The 20,000-nt window shown below is 42.5% G+C and overlaps 1 protein-coding gene across 9 annotated transcripts in view; it reads right to left on the bottom strand.

Annotated features, from left to right (window-relative positions):
• The window catches only part of PNPLA7 (patatin like phospholipase domain containing 7), a 503,274-nt gene that overhangs the window by 307,109 nt on the left and 176,165 nt on the right, over positions 1 to 20,000 (bottom strand). For all 9 annotated transcript variants that reach the window (XM_053695647.1, XM_053695646.1, XM_053695653.1 and 6 more), the window contains one exon: positions 18,175 to 18,334. In XM_053695647.1, the coding sequence (XP_053551622.1) occupies positions 18,175 to 18,334 (160 nt within the window). The remainder of the gene's footprint in view (positions 1 to 18,174; positions 18,335 to 20,000) is intronic.

The following is a 20,000-nucleotide window of genomic DNA, read 5'->3' as shown; positions in this document are numbered from 1 at the left end:
CAAACTTCTCCAAAGAGCTGTTCCAACCCACCAGTGTTCCATTAAAAATACTTGAGATTAGCAGAGTAATAAATAAAAGAAAAGTAAGCACCCAACAATTGCCCATTCTAAAAAGTAAAACATATTTTTACAAAGTTTCAAGGAAAGAAAATGTTCAAGTTAGTTTTTCTCCATTTATCTGCCCATACTACTAAGGGGTCGATTTATCAACCTCTTCGGCAGGCTTTCACCTGCCTAAGACTGCAGGTTCTCACAAGAGGACCTGCACGTCGTATATAACAAGCAGCGGTCATTAGACCGCTGCTTCCCTACCCTTTCGCCACCTCTTAGGTGGCGAATTTCAATCTCTCTGGTCTCCTGCCCGCGCGTGATTAGCTGTGCGCGGGCAGGGGGGGGATTGCACGCGAGCGCACAATAGCGCTTGTGTGCAATGCTGAATTCCACCAGGGGAATTCAGCCCGCCAGAGGCGAGCTACGGTGGACGTGACAACGCTGTTCCTTTACTATAACAGCTTACTGGTGCCAGTGAGTCAAGCTCCACCCTTTCATACTAAGCATTGCCATCTTGGAGCTTATTCTTGCACCGTTAATGCATATTCACTGACCAATAACATTGCAGGCTTTTTGTTAGCTGTATTGTACACTTTGGGTTAGTTTGTATGTTACAATGTAGGAGCTTTACAATCCTGCAGTGGTTGCAGTGCTCTGTAATACTTGTGAGGCCTTTTTTATATATGTTATGTTTTTAAATTATGTATAAAAACTGTCAAATGTAAACCTCCCTCTTTGTATTATGTGTACTAAAGCAAAGCGCACTATACGCCTGTGAAAATGCTGCAACATCACTGATCTGAGAACGTTCACCACTTCTGTCACAGGGTGCAAGAATATGTGAGCTCCAGCATGACAGCAATCAGTATGAAAATGCACAACTTCACCAACTGGCACTTGTAGAGGGTTAAAAGAAGAGAACAGCTCTGCAGAGATCCGAAGGCACAGGAGGGAAAAACATAATTGATGTAAGAACTTACCTGATAAATTAATTTCTTTCATATTGGCAAGAGTCCATGAGCTAGTGAGGTATGGGATATACAATCCTACCAGGAGGGGCAAAGTTTCCCAAACCTCAAAAAGCCTATAAATACACCCCTCACCACACCCACAAATCAGTTTAACGAACAGTCAAGTAGTGGGGTGATAAAATAAAGAGTAAAAAAGCATACAAAAAGAGGAACTGGAAATATAATTGTGCTTTTATACCAAAATCATAATCACCAAAAAAGGGGTGGGCCTCATGGACTCTTGCCAATATGAAAGAAATGAATTTAAAAGGTAAGTTCTAACATAAATTATGTTTTCTTTCATGTAATTGGCAAGAGTCCATGAGCTAGTGACGTAAGGGATAGAAATACCCAAGATGTGGAAGACCACAGAAGAGTCACTAGAAAGGGAGGGATAAAATAAAAACAGCTGGGGCGGGACCAGCGCTCGATGGAGGCAGCTGCACTGCGAGTGAGCTCCTGCTTCTTTGACATGAAAAAGCTCACATTTTTATATTTAGCAAGATTATACTAGTGGATATTAACAGCGGACTCCAGCCTGATCCCGCCGGCACCCAGAAATTGGCAGTGTGCAACCTTTCAGGAGCAGGAGAGGCTGAACATGCAGATCAGAATAACAGTTAAGAGATAGCAAGCGCTATCTTGACAACAAGCCTGTTCCCGGTGAAACTGAGTTTATAAGGCCACAAGATACAGAGCTACATGAACATCAATAGCGGATCTCATTCAGAGGCTAACCGCAGCATAAGGTGATCGACGTTGCAGAGTAGCTTTATAAGAGAAGCCCAGATGTTAAAAGACACGGCTGGTAATCCAGGTGCAGGCGCCATCTTAGCTACGCAACAGCATATCCCCGGACTGTGATGCAAAGTTCCTGAAACGGCAAACAGGGCAGAAGCGTACCAAGTTACTCTCCTATGCTACCCCTAAAAGGAGCCTAGGGCAACACACCAGAACCTACCAACCCAGTTAAAAAGGCTGCTTAAGAGGGGAACGGAAGACGCTCTGATTCAGCAGACTAATATGGCCACATCTGTGCGCATAACCGTGTCCCGACAACCGACTATAGGGAGAGTTAGTAAACCTGCGACTATGGAGGCTGTGTGTCTTGAGGGGGAGGGCAAGCTGTCCCTGATAGAAGATATCACTGCGAAATCCTTACCGGTGGTGGAAAATCACACAGGAACGCTGAATACCAGTATCAGTTTTGCCACGAATGGAAGCAAAGGGGCTTCCAGGCGGAGAGAAGCAGGAACGGACTGTATGGATCCAACTGTTAGATCTAAATGGGGACGGTAAATGCCTTGGAACAGCTCATTTGAGAACTCCCTCGGTTTTGTCGCCCCTTCCTCCTGCCCAATTTTTGAAGCCTGTGTTATGAAGATTTGCAGGCAGTACATATCGGCCTTTTGACCCAGGTGGAGACATCCTCTATCCCTATGTTCCTGTTGTTTGATATTTTTTCGACATGGAGTGGGTTAAATGAAAGTATGTTGAGATGGGAGATATGACCTGTTCTACATTTTCTTACTCCTACACTGTATACTATATGGAAATTTATAACTGACTCTAGAAACTTTATGCTGGTTAATGCTACTTAACTTGGTACCTGTTAATTGTTTTAGCATTTTAATTCACAAAAGTGTAGTATATATTTACATAGTTGATGTTCCCTTAGGATTTACACACGCAGCCGCAGGCAGTTGGTAGTTTCCATGTAAGTCATACTCAGATTAATCTATCTTGTTTGGCGTGTACAGCTGTATATTGTTGTTATTCATTTCAATAGGGGCTAAAGTATGGATTCTGACAGATTGAGCTTTTCCATCACTATGATTGAAACCACTATACATGGAGTTTATAAATACATATACTCCTCATACGCTTATATTTTTACAAGGTGCCCTAGGAATATCTACATTAGCATTGTGTGTTTTGCTTTAAAGATACTATGTGAAACAGTAAGCCTGCTAATTTATAGTATATAGAGAGGATGCTGTCTAATTAAATTTTGCCAACATAATTTAGGTTAGGTATCATGTGTGCTAGGTATCATGTGTGCTAGGTATCATGTGTGCTAGGTTCAACGTGTGCTTGGCAAGGCGGGTGCTGGGTACGGCGCGTGCTAGGTATAGCGTGAGCTAGGTACAATGGGTGCTAGGTACAATGTGTGCTAGGTATAATGTGTGCTAGGTATAATGTGTGCTAGGCACAGTGTGTGCGAGGTACAGCGTGTGCTAGGTACAATGTGTGCTAGGTTCAATGCGTGCTAGGCAAGGTGGGTGCTGGCTACGGCGTGTGCTAGGTATAGCGTGAGCTAGGTACAGTGGGTGCTAGGTTTCATGTGTGCTAGGTACAATGTGTGCTAAGTATAATGTGTGCTAGGCACAGCGTGTACTGGATACAGCGCGTGCTAGGTACAGTGTGTGCTAGGTACAGTGTGTGCTAGGTACAATGAGTGCTAGGTACAATGAGTGCTAGGTACAGTGTGTGCTAGGTTCAGCGTGTGCTGGGTATAATATGTGCTGGGTACAGTGTGTGCTAGGTACAGTGTGTGCTAGGTACAGTGTGTGCTAGGTACAATGAGTGTTAAGAACAGTGTGTGCTAGGCATAATGTGTGCTGGGTACGGTGTGTGCTAGGTACAAAGAGTGCTAGGTGTAATGAGTGCTGGGTTCAGTGTGTGCTGGGTTCAGTGTGTGCTAGGCACAATGAGTGCTAGGTACAGTGGGTGCTAAGTACAGTGTGTACTAGGTACAATGTGCATCTCACTTGTCTCTGGAATTTTTTGTTACCTACATTTCAAGATGTTGACAGAACCTGCTCCTCAATCTATATGGATAAATCCATTAATATATATTACAGCAACTTATCCTGACTTGCTCTTTGGAGCATTAAATTTAATTTATAAGTACCACCTCCCCCTCCCATATTCAGAGCCCACACCAGGGTTCAATCTTGGTGAATTATTTTCACCACAAATCCCTGCAATTTACTTATGATGTATCAATGTTTTGACAGCTATTGCAACCGGACCTGCGTGTCCGATCCTTTTGTTTGTGTATGTTTGAACAGGGGTCCTGCATGTCCCCAAGTGCTACCTTTCATTCTAAAACTAAAAACTAAAATAAATAAATAAATAAATAAAAACAGCTATTTCCGCTGAAAAAATTAAATCCACAAAAAAATAAGTCTCTCTCATAAATTTCAAGAAAAAACTAAAATCATAAGCAGAAGAATCAAACTGAGACAGCTGCCTGAAGAACTTTTCTACCACAGACTGCTTCAGAAGAAGCAAATACATTGAAATGGCAAAATGTAGTAAATGTATGCAAAGAAGACGAAGTTGCTGCTTTGCAAATCTGATCAACCGAAGATTCATTATTAAAAGCCCAAGAAGTGGTGACTCACAAGAGAGAGCAGACAATTCAGAAACTCTTCTAGCTGAAGAGATAGCCAAAAGGATCAATACTTTCCAAGAAAGTAGTTTAATATCCATAGAATGCATAGGCTCAAACGGAGGAGCCTGCAAAAGCCTTTAAAACCAAATTAAGACTCCAAGGAGGAGAAATTGATTTAATTAACAGGCTTGATACGAACCAAAGCCTGACCAAAACATTGAATGTCAGGAAGATTAGAAATCTTTCTATGAAATAAAACAGAAAGAGCAGAGATTTGTCCTTTCAAAGTACTTGTAGACAAACCTTTATCCAAACCATCCTGAAGAAACTGAAAGATTCTAGGAATTCTAAAAGAATGCCAAGAGAATTTATGAGAACACCATGAAATGTAAGTCTTCCAAACTCAATAATAAATCTTTCTGAGCCTGTAGCATAGTATTATTCACTGAGTCAGAGAAACCTCTATGACTGAGCACTAAGCGTTCAATTTCCATACCTTCAATTTAGCAATTTGAAATACTGATGGAAAAACGGCCCTTGAGACAGAAGGTCTGGCCTTAAAGGAAGTGGCCAAGGTTGGCAACTGGAATTCCGAACAAGATCTGCATACCAAAACCTGTGAGGCCATGCTGGTGCTATCAGAAACACATGCAATTGTTCCATTATGATCTTGGAGATCACCCTTGGAAGAAGAACCAGACGCGCAAAAATGTAAGCAGGTTGGTAAAACCAAGGAACTGCTAACGCATCCACCATCTAAGCATGAGGATGCCTGGACCTGGAAAGGTACCTGGGAAGCTTTTTGTTTAGATGGGAAGCCATCAGATCTATTTCGGGAAGCTCTCACATCTGTACAATCTGACAAAATACATCTGGATGGAGTTGCCACTCCCCCGGATGTAAAGACTGACGACTGAGATAATCCGCTTCCCAATTGTCTACACCTGCGATATGTATTGCAGAAATTAGACATGAGTAGGATTCCGCCCAAAAAAGTATCCAAGATACTTCTTTCATCGCTAAAGGACTGCGAGTCCCACCCTGATGATTGACATATGCCACAGTTGTGATATTGTCTGTCTGAAAACGAATGAATGATTCTCTCTTTAGTAGAGGCCAAGCCTGAAGAGCCCTGAAAAAAGCACGGCGTTCTAAAATATTGATTGGTAACCTTGCCTCTTGAGGATTCCAAACCCCTTTGTGCTGTCAGAGACCCCTAGACAGCTCCCCAACCTGTGAGACTTGCATCTGTTGAAATCACAGTCCAGGAAGGACGAACAAAGGAGGCCCCTTGAACAATAAGGTGATGGTTTAACCACCAAGTCAGAGAGAGTTGAGTGTTGGGATTTAAGAATATCAATTGTGATATCTGAGTATAATCCCTGCACCATTGATTCATTATGCAAAGCTGAAGAGGTCTCATATAAAAACGAGCAATGGGGATTGCGTCCGATGCTGCAGTCATGAGACCTAAAACTTCCATGCACATAGCCACTGAAGGGAATGATCGAGACTGAAGGTTTCGACAGGCAGAAACCAATTTCATTCGTCTCTTGTCTGTTAAAGACAATGTCATGGACACTGAATCTATCTGGAAACCTAAAAAGGTGACCCTTGTCTGAGGAATCAAGAAACTCTTTGGTAAATTGATCCTCCAACCATGACTTTGAAGAAACACAAGTTGATTTGTGTGAGATTCTACTAAATGAAAAGATTGAGCCAGTACCAAGATATCGTCCAAATAAGGAAATACCTCAATACCCTGCTCTCTGATTACAGATAGAAGGGTACATAGAACCTTTGAAAAGATTATTGGAGCTGTCGATAGGCAAAATGTAAGAGCGACAAATTGGTAATGCTTGTCTAGAAAAGAGAATCTCAGAAACCGATAGTGGTCTGGATGAATAGGAATGTGAAGATATGCATCCTGTAAGTCTATTGAGGACATGTAATGACCTTGCTGAACAAAAGGCAGAATAGTCCTTATAGTCACCATCTTGAAAGTTGGGACCCTTACAAATTGATTAAAAAACTTCAGATCTAGAACTGGTCTGAATGAATTTTCCTTCTTCGGGACAATGCATAGATTTGAATAAAAACCCAGACCCTGTTCCAGAAGTGAAACTGGTACAATTACCCCTGAAAGCTCCAGATCTGAAACAAACCTCAGAAAGGCCTGAGCTTTCACAGGATTTGATGAAACATGAGAGAGAGAAAAAAAAATCTCCTCACAGGAGGTCTTATTCTGAAACCTATTCGATACCCCTGAGAAAAAATATTCTGAATCCAAGAATTCTGAACGGAACCTGCCCAAATCTCTTGAAATAATTTCAATCTACCCCCCATGAGTAGAACTGGATTGAGGGCCGCACCTTCATGCAGTCTTGGGGGCTGGCTTTGGCTTCTTATAAGGCTTGGATTTATTCCAACTCGAATATGGCTTCCAATTGGAGCCAGAGTCCTTAGAGGGAAGAGTGTTTTTTTTTGTTCTCTATTCTGACGAAAGGAACAAAATCGATTAGAAGCTTTAGATTTACCCCTAGACTATATCTTGGGGCAAAAAAAACTCCCTTCCCTCCAGTAATAGCGGAAATAATAGAATCCAATTGGGAACCAAATAAATTATTACCCTGGAATGTTAAGAGATAGCAACCTAGATTTAGATATGCATGAAGGTGGATCACTCCCAATCCGGTTTCAGAAGCAACCACAGCACCGAGACCGCCCTCCTCGCTGCCACAGACGACATCCGCGCCATGCTCGACCGAGGAGAAACCGCCGCCCTCATCCTCCTAGACCTCTCAGCAGCTTTCGATACTGTCGACCAAAACACCCTCCGCACCCGCCTACACGATGCCGGCATCCGCAGCAAAGCCCTGGAATGGATCACCTCCTTCCTCACGGGCAGGACCCAGAAAGTCAGACTCCCACCTTTCTCCTCCAAACCCACACCAGTCAACTGCGGTGTACCGCAAGGCTCTTCGCTGAGCCCCACCCTCTTCAACATCTACATGGCCCGTCTTGCCGCCATCCGACACCACAACCTCAACATTGTCTCCTATGCCGACGACACCCAGTTAATCATCTCACTCACCCGAGATCCCACCACCGCCAAAAAGAACGTCCACTAAGGCCTGACAGCAGTCGCCGCCTGGATGAAGGACAACCGGCTCAAACTGAACACAGACAAAACCGAAGTCCTCCTCCTTGGACCCAATAAATCCGCATGGGACAACTCCTGGTGGCCCACAGCCCTCGGTCACCCTCCAACCCCAACCGACCACGCACAAAATCTAGGCTTCATCCTGGACTCCTCACTCTCCATGGACCGACAAATCAATGCCATCACCTCAACATGCTTCAACATTCTCCACCTGCTACGAAAAATCTTCAAGTGGATCCCTACCGAAAGAAAACAGTCACCCACGCCCTCGTCAGCAGCCGGTTAGACTACGGCAACGCACTCTATGCCGGCTCCACCATCAAACTCCAAAAGAGACTCCAACGTATCCAGAACGCCTCAGCCAGACTCATCCTTGACATCCCCCTCCAATGCCACATCACCGAACACCTAAGGAACCTTCACTGGCTCCCCATCAACAAGAGAATCACCTTCAAGCTCCTTACCCATGCGATCAAGGCCCTACACAACATCGGACCTGAATACCTCAACCACCGTGTAAATTTCTAAACCCCCGCCAGACAACTCCGATCGGCCGACCAAGCACTCGCAGTCATCCCCCGCATCAGCAAATCCACAGTGGGTGGAAGATCCTTCTCCCACATGGCGGCAAAGATATGGAACACCCTCCCGCTTCACCTCAGACAATCCACCTCCCTTACAAAGTTCAGAAAGGACCTCAAAACCTGGCTCTTCGACTGAATGCCCATCTCCCCCCTTTCTCCTATCCCCTATCCCTTAGCGATTAGTTCGTGCTCTATAAGTACCCAATAGATAGATAGATACCATGTCAGCATTCCATGATTTCAGCCATAAAGCTCTTCTAGCTAAAATAGCCAAAGTCATAGATTTAACATCAATTTTGATGATATCAAATATAGCATCACAGATAAAATGATTAGCATGTTGAAGCAAACGAACAATGCTATGCAAATCAGAATCTTTTTCCCGTTGTGCTAAGCTATCCAACCAAAATGTTGATGCAGCCGCAACATCACCCATAGGAATGGCAGGTCTGAGAATATAGCCAGAATGTAAATAAGCTTTCCTTAGATAAGATTCAATGTTCCTATCTAAAGGATCCTTAAAAGAAGTACTATCTTCCATAGGAATAGTAGTACATTTAGCAAGAGTAGAAATAGCCCCATCAACCTTAGGGACTTTTCCCCAAAACTCTAATTTAGCCACTGGCAAAGGATACAACTTTTTAAACCTTGAAGAAGGAACAAAAGAAGTACCAAGTTTAGACCATTCCTTAGCAATCACATCAGAAATAGCATCAGGAACAGGAAAAACCTCAGGAGTAGACACAGGAGGTTTATAGACAGAAATTAACGCTTACTGGATTTATTATCAAGAGGACCAGACTCCTCAATATCCAAAGTTATCAACACAAGGAACAAATATACTCAATCTTAAAAATATAAGATGATGTATCAGTGTCAATGTCTGAATTAGGATATTCTGAATCAGAGAGATCCTCATCAGAGGTGGATATATCAGTATGTTGTCGGACATTACAAATTTCATCAGTAGTATGAGAAGTTTTAAAAGACCTTTTACGTTTATTTAAAGGCGGAATAGCAGACATAGCCTTCTGTATCGCATCAGCAATATAATTTTTCAATAAGAGGGGATAGGACTACACAAGTTTGTTGTATGTCCGAAAAGAAAAAGAGGTGCGCCTATTATATGCTACCAGAGCGCCTCTTCTTTGTCTTTTCAGGACGAGGGTTAATATAATTTTTCATATCAACAGGGATATCATGTACTTTAGATGTTGAAGGAACAATAGATACTGTACTAGCAGTAATAGAAACCTTTTCTGCAAGCAAAAGCTTATCATGAAAACTGTTACATACTACAGCTGGAGATATAATCTTCACTAGCTTACAACAGATACACTTAGCAGATACACTTAGCAGCTTCTGAGACATGATCAGATTGGAACATCTTGTAAAATGTAAAAGAAAAAAGAAAATTTAAACATAAATATCTTATTTCCACATATAGCAGTTTCAGGAATGGGAAAAAATGCAAATGCTAAAATTGACAAAAAAGCAAATAGAATAGCCCTCTGAACATAAAGAAGGCAAGAAGCATATAGGAAGTGAGGAAAAATAAACTAAATTTTTTGGCGCCAAGTATGACGCACAACGCAAAAGGAAGTTAATTTTTTTTTTTACGCCAACAAACATCCGGAAATGACGCAATTAGCGTCATAACAAACACAATTTTACGCCAAACAACCTGGCATCAATTAAGACGCAGGAAATGACGAACTTGCGTCATTATAGATGCAATACAGCATTTTGCGCCTTCGCGAGCCTAATTGCCCGCAAGTTTTTCAAAAGAGAAAACAAGTCAAATTGGAAAAAAGACTATACCCCAGGTAAGACAAACTTCCTAAAACATGATTCCCATAATGAAACTGCCAGACTGCAAAGGGAAATACACATATACCTGGCTCATGGCAAATATAAGTAAAATACATATAGCTGAGAGAAGTGGCGTCACTAGGGTTGGTGTCACACGGTGCGGTAAGTCATGGTGTCACCCCCCCAGAAAGCAGACACACACAAAAACACAGGCAAACACACATACAAAATATGTAAACTGCACTGCATTAATTATAAAGCTCATGCCTAGAGCTGCTCCCTGGCTCAGCAGAGCATCAAATGAAAGATAAACAGAGCACTCTAAAATAAATCACTGAAGAAAAGGTTTAGGCGCGCAAACTATGAAAATTCTGCTCTCTGACTCTGTTCCAAGTCTGTCAGTGCACAGCCCTGGGCCGCATGTCACTGAGCAGTGAGCACAGATAGGCAGGCAGGTTTAGGCTAGCAGCGCAACTTTGCAAGCCCCACGGCACACCCACAACATTAATAGTGAAATTGGGCAGGGGAGGAGCAAAGTAGAAACAAGCAAAAGCAGCCGGGAAAACTATTTGTTGAAATTGCAGCACTGGCTCAAGGGGCAAAAAAATTGTGTGTCTACAACTTCCCCAGTCCCACTAATGTTCACAAATGCCAGCCCCTAATAAAATAATCTATGCATCTCAACATTGTATTTCTTTGAATTTCAATAAAAAAAATTTTTTTGGTGTCACCCCCTGGTGGGTGTCACCCAGGTGCGGCCCGCACCCCCCGCACCCCCCCCCCTAGTGACGCCACTGGCTGAGAGTGTCTTAAATAATGATACTTACTTACCGAAAGATACCCATCCACATATAGCAGATAGCCAAACCAGTACTGAAAAAGTATCAGCAGAGGTAATGGTATATAAGAGTATATCGTCGATCTGAAAAGGGAGGTAGGAGATGAATCCCTACGACCGATAACAGAGAACCCTTGAAAAGATTTCCTGAGAGGGAAACCATAAAAAAATCAATAGGCGATACTCTCTTCACATCCCTCTGACAAACACTGTACTCTGAGAGGAATTGGGCTTCAGAATGCTTAGAAGAAATCAAAAAATCAAGCACAAACTTACTTTACCACCTCCATAGGAGGCAAAGTTTGTAAAACTGATTTGTGGGTGTGGTGAGGGGTGTATTTATAGGCATTTTTATGTTTGGGAAACTTTGCCCCTCCTGGTAGGAATGTATATCCCATATGTCACTAGCTCATGGACTCTTGCCAATTTTATGAAAGAAATAGAAGAATGGATAGATTGAACTAATCTGCTGAAGCAATTTTATAGGGATACAAAACACAACAATTTTATTTTGTGATTCAGACGGAAAATACAATTTAAAAAATAAAGTTTAAATTGACTCTATTATTACATTTGCTTTGTTTCGATGATATTCTGTGTTGAAGAGATAGCTAGGGTAAGCATCTGGGGTACTATGTGTCAGGAAATAGTGCTGCTATCCAGTGCTCTTGGAAATGGATAATATTCTTGTAAAACTGCTGCCATATAGTGCCCCGGAAATGGTCCGGCTCCTAAGCATATGTTCCTGCTTCTCAACAAACGATACCAAGAGAATGAAGAAAATTTGATAATAGAAGCAAATTAGAAAGTTCAAACTTACGTCTGTTTAAATTTGTTTGTTCCAATGATATTCTTTGTTGAAAAGATACATAGGTAGGTGCCTGGAGAAATAAATGGCAGGAAATAGTGCTAGCATTGCTAGGAAGCATGGGCTCCTATAGACAGCATCATAAACCGAAAACATTTTTTGGCCAGATTACTAGTGAAGCGTTATTTATCTCTTTTGCTAGAGCGCTAATAGTAAACTTTTTGCGTGCGTCAGGTTGCACTGGTATTACGAGTTGAAAGTAAAAAAGTTATCGCTCTCGCACTAACCCCTCACATGCAAAAAGTTGAACTTACAATATCGCATGTGCGATAACCTATTCCCCCATAGAAGTCATTGGAGGAAAAAAAGTGTGGGGGGGCAGAAAGTAAAAAAACATAATTTATGCTTACCTGATACATTTATTTCTCTTGTAGTGTATCCAGTCCACGGATCATCCATTACTTGTGGGATATTCTCCTTCCCAACAGGAAGTTGCAAGAGGATCACCCACAGCAGAGCTGCTATATAGCTCCTCCCCTCACTGTCATATCCAGTCATTCGACCGAAACAAGACGAGAAAGGAGAAACCATAGGGTGCAGTGGTGACTGTAGTTTACAGGTAGTACACGGATGATGGGAGGGACAAGGCAGGAACTTAAATGGAAGGAACCACTGCCTGTAGAACCTTTCTCCCAAAAACAGCCTCCGAAGAAGCAAAAGTGTCAAATTTGTAAAATTTTGAAAAGGTTTGAAGCGAAGACCAAGTCGCAGCCTTGCAAATCTGTTCAACAGAGGCCTCATTTTTAAAGGCCCAGGTTGAAGCCACAGCTCTAGTAGAATGAGCTGTAATCCTTTCAGGGGGCTGCTGTCCAGCAGTCTCATAGGCTAAGCGTATTATGCTCTGAAGCCAAAAGGAGAGAGAGGTTGCCGAAGCTTTTTGACCTCTCCTCTGTCCAGAGTAAACAACAAACAGGGCAGATGTTTGACGAAAATCTTTAGTAGCCTGTAAGTAAAACTTCAAGGCACGGACTACGTCCAGATTATGCAAAAGACGTTCCTTCTTTGAAGAAGGATTAGGACACAATGATGGAACAACAATCTCTTGATTGATATACCTGTTAGAAACCACCATAGGTAAAAACCCAGGTTTGGTACGCAGAACTACCTTGTCTGAAAGAAAAATCAGATAAGGAGAATCACAATGTAAGGCAGATAACTCAGAGACTCTTCGAGCCGAGGAAATAGCCATCAAAAACAGAACTTTCCAAGATAAAAGTTTAATATCAATGGAATGAAGGGGTTCAAACGGAACTCCCTGAAGAACTTTAAGAACCAAGTTTAAGCTCCACGGGGGAGCAACAGTTTTAAACACAGGCTTAATCCTAACCAAAGCCTGACAAAATGCCTGGACGTCTGGAACTTCTGCCAGACGCTTGTGCAAAAGAATAGACAGAGCAGAGATCTGTCCTTTTAAAGAACTAGCTGATAAGCCTTTGTCCAAACCCTCTTGGAGAAAGGACAATATCCTAGGAATCCTAACCTTACTCCATGAGTAACTCTTGGATTCACACCAATAAAGATATTTACGCCATATCTTATGGTAGATTTTCCTGGTGACAGGCTTCCGAGCCTGTATTAAGGTATCAATGACTGACTCGGAGAAGCCACGCCTTGATAGAATCAAGCGTTCAATCTCCATGCAGTCAGTCTCAGAGAAAGTAGATTTGGATGATTGAAAGGACCTTGTATTAGAAAGTCCTGCCTCAGAGGCAGAGTCCATGGTGGAAGAGATGACATGTCCACTAGGTCTGCATACCAGGTATGCATATCAGAATCACTGATGCTCTCTCCTGTTTGATTTTGGCAATCAGTCGAGGGAGCAGAGGAAACGGTGGAAACACATAGGCCAGGTTGAAGAACCAAGGAGCTGCTAGAGCATCTATCAGCGTTGCTCCCGGGTCCCTGGACCTGGATCCGTAACAAGGAAGCTTGGCGTTCTGGCGAGACGCCATGAGATCCAGTTCTGGTTTGCCCCAACGATGGACCAGTTGAGCAAACACCTCCGGATGGAGTTCCCACTCCCCCGGATGAAAAGTCTGACGACTTAGAAAATCCGCCTCCCAGTTCTCTACGCCTGGGATGTGGATCGCTGACAGGTAGCAAGAGTGAGACTCTGCCCAGCGAATTATCTTTGAGACTTCTAACATCGCTAGGGAACTCCTGGTTCCCCCTTGATGGTTGATGTAAGCCACAGTCGTGATGTTGTCCGACTGAAATCTGATGAACCTCAGTGTTGCTAACTGAGGCCAAGCTAGAAGAGCATTGAATATTGCTCTTAACTCCAGAATATTTATTGGGAGGAGTTTCTCCTCCTGAGTCCACGATCCCTGAGCCTTCAGGGAGTTCCAGACTGCCCCCCAACCTAGAAGGCTGGCATCTGTTGTTACAATCGTCCAATCTGGCCTGCGAAAGGTCATACCCTTGGACAGATGGACCAGAGAAAGCCACCAGAGAAGAGAATCTCTGGTCTCTTGATCCAGATTTAGTAGAGGGGACAAATCTGAGTAATCCCCATTCCACTGACTTAGCATGCATAATTGCAGTGGTCTGAGATGCAGGCGCGCAAATGGCACTATGTCCATTGCCGCTACCATTAAGCCGATTACTTCCATGCACTGAGCCACTGACGGGCGTGGAATGGAATGAAGGACACGGCAAGCATTTAGAAGTTTTGATAACCTGGACTCCGTCAGGTAAATTTTCATCTCTACAGAATCTATAAGAGTCCCTAGGAAGGAGACTCTTGTGAGTGGTGATAGAGAACTCTTTTCCACGTTCACTTTCCACCCATGCGACCTCAGAAATGCCAGAACTATCTCTGTATGAGACTTGGAAATTTGAAAGCTTGACGCCTGTATCAGGATGTCTTCTAGATACGGAGCCACCGCTATGCCTTGCGGTCTTAGAACCGCCAGAAGTGAGCCCAGAACCTTTGTAAAAATTCTCGGGGCAGTGGCCAACTCGAAGGGAAGAGCTACAAATTGGTAATGCCTGTCTAGAAAGGCAAACCTTAGGAACCGATGATGATCTTTGTAAATCGGTATGTGAAGGTAGGCATCCTTTAAGTCCACTGTGGTCATGTACTGACCCTCTTGGATCATGGGTAGGATGGTCCGAATAGTTTCCATTTTGAATGATGGAACTCTGAGGAATTTGTTTAAGATCTTTAGATCCAAGATTGGTCTGAAGGTTCCCTCTTTCTTGGGAACCACAAACAGATTTGAATAAAATCCCTGTCCTTGTTCCGTCCACGGAACTGGATGGATCACTCCCATTACTAGGAGGTCTTGCACACAGCTTAGGAATGCCTCTTTCTTTATCTGGTTTGATGATAACCTTGAAAGATGAAATCTCCCTTGTGGAGGAGAAGCTTTGAAGTCCAGAAGATATCCCTGAGATATGATCTCCAACGCCCAGGGATCCTGAACATCTCTTGCCCACGCCTGGGCGAAGAGAGAAAGTCTGCCCCCCACTAGATCCGTTTCCGGATAGGGGGCCGTTCCTTCATACTGTCTTGGGGGCAGCAGCAGGCTTCCTGGCCTGCTAGCCCTTGTTCCAGGACTGGTTAGGTTTCCAGGCCTGTCTGGAATGAGCAACAGTTCCCTCTTGTTTTGAAGCGGAGGAAGTTGATGCTGCTCCTGCCTTGAAATTTCGAAAGGCACGAAAATTAGACTGTTTGGCCTTTGATTTGGCCCTGTCCTGAGGAAGGGTATGACCCTTGCCTCCAGTAATGTCAGCAATAATTTCCTTCAAGCCAGGCCCGAATAAGGTCTGCCCCTTGAAAGGAATGTTGAGTAATTTAGACTTTGAAGTCACGTCAGCTGACCAGGATTTAAGCCATAGCGCCCTACGCGCCTGGATGGCGAATCCGGAATTCTTAGCCGTTAGTTTAGTCAAATGAACAATGGCATCAGAAACAAATGAGTTAGCTAGCTTAAGCGTTCTAAGCTTGTCAATAATTTAATTCAATGGAGCTGTCTGGATGGCCTCTTCCAGGGCCTCAAACCAGAATGCCGCCGCAGCAGTGACAGGCGCAATGCATGCAAGGGGCTGTAAAATAAAACCTTGTTGAATAAACATTTTCTTAAGGTAACCCTCCAATTTTTTATCCATTGGATCTGAAAAAGCACAACTGTCCTCAACCGGGATAGTGGTACGCTTTGCTAAAGTAGAAACTGCTCCCTCCACCTTAGGGACCGTCTGCCATAAGTCCCGTGTAGTGGCGTCTATTGGAAACATTTTTCTAAATATAGGAGGTGGGGAAAAGGGCACACCGGGTCTATCCCACTCCTTGCTAATAATTTCTGTAAGCCTTTTAGGTATAGGAAAAACGTCAGTACACACCGGCACCGCATAGTATCTATCCAGCCTACACAATTTCTCTGGAATTGCAACTGTGTTACAGTCATTCAGAGCAGCTAATACCTCCCCAAGCAATACACGGAGGTTCTCAAGCTTAAATTTAAAATTAGAAATCTCTGAATCAGGTTTCCCAGAGTCAGAGATGTTACCCACAGACTGAAGCTCTCCGTCCTCATGTTCTGCATACTGTGACGCAGTATCAGACATGGCTCTAACAGCATTTGCGCGCTCTGAATCTCTCCTAACCCCAGAGCTATCTCGCTTGCCTCTTAATTCAGGCAATCTAGATAATACCTCTGACAGGGTATTATTCATGATTGCAGCCATGTCCTGCAAGGTAATCGCTATGGGCGATACATATACACACAGTATATATAAAGAAATATATATTTACAAATACATAGAACATATTCTGCTATGTGCAAAACATTGGAATGTGAAATATATAGTGAAATTAGGTTTATTGGATTAACAGAAAATGTGCAATATGCATCAAAACGAAATTAGACAGGTGCATAAATTTGGGCACCCCAACATAATAATTGCATCAATATTTAGTAGAGCCTCCTTTAGCAGAAATAACAGCCTCTAGACGCTCCCTATAGCATGTAATGAGTGTCTGGATTCTGCATGAAGGTATTTTGGACCATTCCTCCTTGCAAAACATCTCCAGTTCAGTTAGGTTTGATGGCTGCCGAGCATGGACAGCTCGCTTCAAATCACCCGACAGATTTTCAATGATATTCAGGTCTGGGGACTGGGATGGCCATTCCAGAACATTGTACTTGTTCCTCTGCATAAATGCCAGAGTAGATTTTAAGCAGTGGTTTGGGTCGTCGTGTTGTTGAAATATCCAGCCCTGGTGTAACTTCAACTTTGTCACTGATTCCTCAACATTATTCTCAAGTATCTGCTGATATTGAGTGGAATCCATGCGACCCTCAACTTTAACAAGATTCCCAGTACCGGCACTGGCCACACAGCCCTACAGCCCCACAGCATGATGGAACATCAACCAAATTTTACTGTAGGTAGCAAGTGTTTGTCTTGGAACGCTGTGTTCTTTTGCCACCATGCATAACGCCCCTTGTTATGACCAAATAACTCTATCTTTGTTTCATCAATCCACAGCACCTTCTTCCAAAAAGAAGCTGGTTTGTCAAAATGTGCGTTTGCATACCTCAAGCGACTCTGTTTGTGGTGTGTGTGCAGAAAAGTCTTCTTACGCATCACTCTCCCATACAGCTTCTCCTTGTGCAAAGTGTGCTGAATTGTTGAACGATGCACAGTGACACCATCTGCAGCAAGATGATGTTGTAGGTCTTTGGAGGTGGTCTGTGGGCTGTTTTTGACCGTTCTCACCATCCTTTGCCTCTCCGATATTTTACTTGGCCTGCCACTTCTGGCCTTAACAAGAACTGTGCCTGTAGTCTTCCATTTTCTCACTATGTTCCTCACAGTGGACACTAACAGGTTAAATCTCTGCGATAGCATTTTGTAGCCTTCCCCTAAACCATAATCTTTGTTTTCAGGTCATTTGAGAGTTGTTTTGAGGCCCCCATGTTGCCACTCTTCAGATGAGAGTCAAAGAGAACAACAACTTGCAATTGGCCACCTTTAATACCTTTTCTCATGATTGGATGCACCTGTCTATGAAGGTCAAGGCTTAATGGGCTCACCAAACCAATTGTGTGCTCCAATTAATCAGTGCTAGGTAGTTACAGGAATTTAAATCAACAAAATGACAAGGGTGCCCAAATGTAAGCACCTGTCTAATTTCGTTTTGATGCATATTGCACATTTTCTGTTAATCCAATAAACCTTATTTCACTACTGAAATATTACTTAAGCACTTTTGTGTGCAATATTAAGCACTTTTGTGTGCAATATTTGTATTTAATAACTTTTATCAGATGGTGTTATTGTAACTATACTTTGCAATTCATTTTTTATGTATTTTGTGAAACTTTTTTGGGTTCAGTATCCCTTTAAGTCATTAGTTTTTTCAAATATTTTACTTTGGTTTCTGACTACAGTGTCCCTTTAAGTCCCCCCAAAAAAATTAAAGAACCAAACGTCCACTTACGCTTTCTTGAATACAGACTTCCAACATGCCGTCTTGCACCACGTAGATGCTGTTATCCATCTGCCCAGGACGAAAAATGTATTCTCCTTCGTGTAGCTGCACGAATACCATGTGCTTGCACAATTCAAGAAACAAGGGTTTCTCAAAGTGTCCCAATACCCTACACCAAGTTAAAGGGAAAGTTAGTGGTGAACATTCAGCGACACAAGAATTTATATTTTGCAGATATGTCTGTGGGTCACAAAACTGATTTATTACAATATACCTGAGCAAGACCACTTTGTATTTAAGTTTGTGCATGCAGATATGTCAATTATCTGGTTCCTTCTTTTTGGGGGGTTTTAAGGGACAGTGTTCTGTAAAATTAGTTTCGACCAATGGCTTGTTATATCAGCTGCAGAGTATAAAATATATGGGAAATTGTTCCTTTAGGTTTATTTTTGCATACTGAATAACCGATTTTGCACTTTGAAACCAAAAATCCATTAAAATCGTCTGAGCTTCCAGGGAGAATGAGTCTTATAATCTTATCATTATATATATATAATACAATAGGAGGGCGTGTCTGCGCTTAGGGGTATAGTGCTAATACTTGGAGTGGAACCAGATCACAATATAAATTACGAAATTATGCTACTACAGATAGATAATATTAGTATATATATATATATATTTCTATGTACATCTATTGCTCATATAATTAGATATCCAAACCAGTTCAGCATGTATGGAGTCAAAAAAGGCTGTCCACAGTAATATCCAATAGTAACAGCGTGTGTGACAGTTCCCAAAATGCCTGCACTCTCGGCTGCTTCGTCCAAGTGTTGCGCGTGGCGGGGGGCGGAGCCACACGCAACACTTACTCTGTGCAAATAGCATAGAAGGCTACAAACCAGAGATCGCACACATAACAGTGTGATCAGGTTAATAGTATTCCTGCATGGTTAATGGCATAGTTCTTTTATATTGTACATAGCAGCACAGTAACGGTTCCAGTGTAAGGCATCATTGCACATTGTCAAACACATAAGAGAATCGTTTACGCTGCAGACTGATTTTAGCCTTTATTTTAAACGTTTGTTTATACTGCACACTGGATTCCAGCTGGAAATATTTTAACTACAAAGCTGAGTACTAATACTGACTGTGTATACATATATTTGTGTTTTGGATATTAAAGAAATCGTACACATTTTATACACTGGTCCCGTATTACCTCCCTTACCTTGGGATCAGTGTTCCCTCTAAGGACAGTTTTGTGTGCAGTCCAGCAGTGAAACAGTTAACAAAAGAACCATACCTTGCCATCTGCATTGTGCAGTGTTTGCTAATTTCAGGGTGTGGCTATTTAATTAACTGTTTCACTTCTGAGCCGCACACAAAATTGGTCTTAGAGGGAACACTGCTTGGGATCCCTCTTACACCCAGAGGGCCACTAGCCCAAAGCCCTACCACCTACTGGGAGACTGGTCCTGGCTCTAACAGGATAAAGAGGAACAGGATTGTAGTAGGAAAAACAAGGAGACCAAAAACAGATACCAGCTTTAAACAAGTGCCTTATCTATACCTCATACTGGATGGGGTTAAATCACGTGAGTGTGCATTTGTATATTTCTTGCATTGAATAATATTGTCATAGACGATCTTCACTAGGAGTGCCTTCTTGTGTGTTTGTCCACTCTCTACTTTTATATATATATATATATATATATATATATATATATATATATATATATATAAACATGCATACATACAGTCCTGGCTAAAAGTTTTGAAAATGGCACAAATATTAATTTTCACAAAGTCTGCTGCCTCAGTTTTTATGA

This window comes from Bombina bombina, chromosome 12 (genome assembly GCF_027579735.1).
Source record: "Bombina bombina isolate aBomBom1 chromosome 12, aBomBom1.pri, whole genome shotgun sequence".
NCBI lineage: Eukaryota > Metazoa > Chordata > Amphibia > Anura > Bombinatoridae > Bombina > Bombina bombina.
The sequence above is the reverse complement of the archived record's forward strand: the minus strand, read 5'-3'. Positions and strand labels throughout refer to the sequence as shown.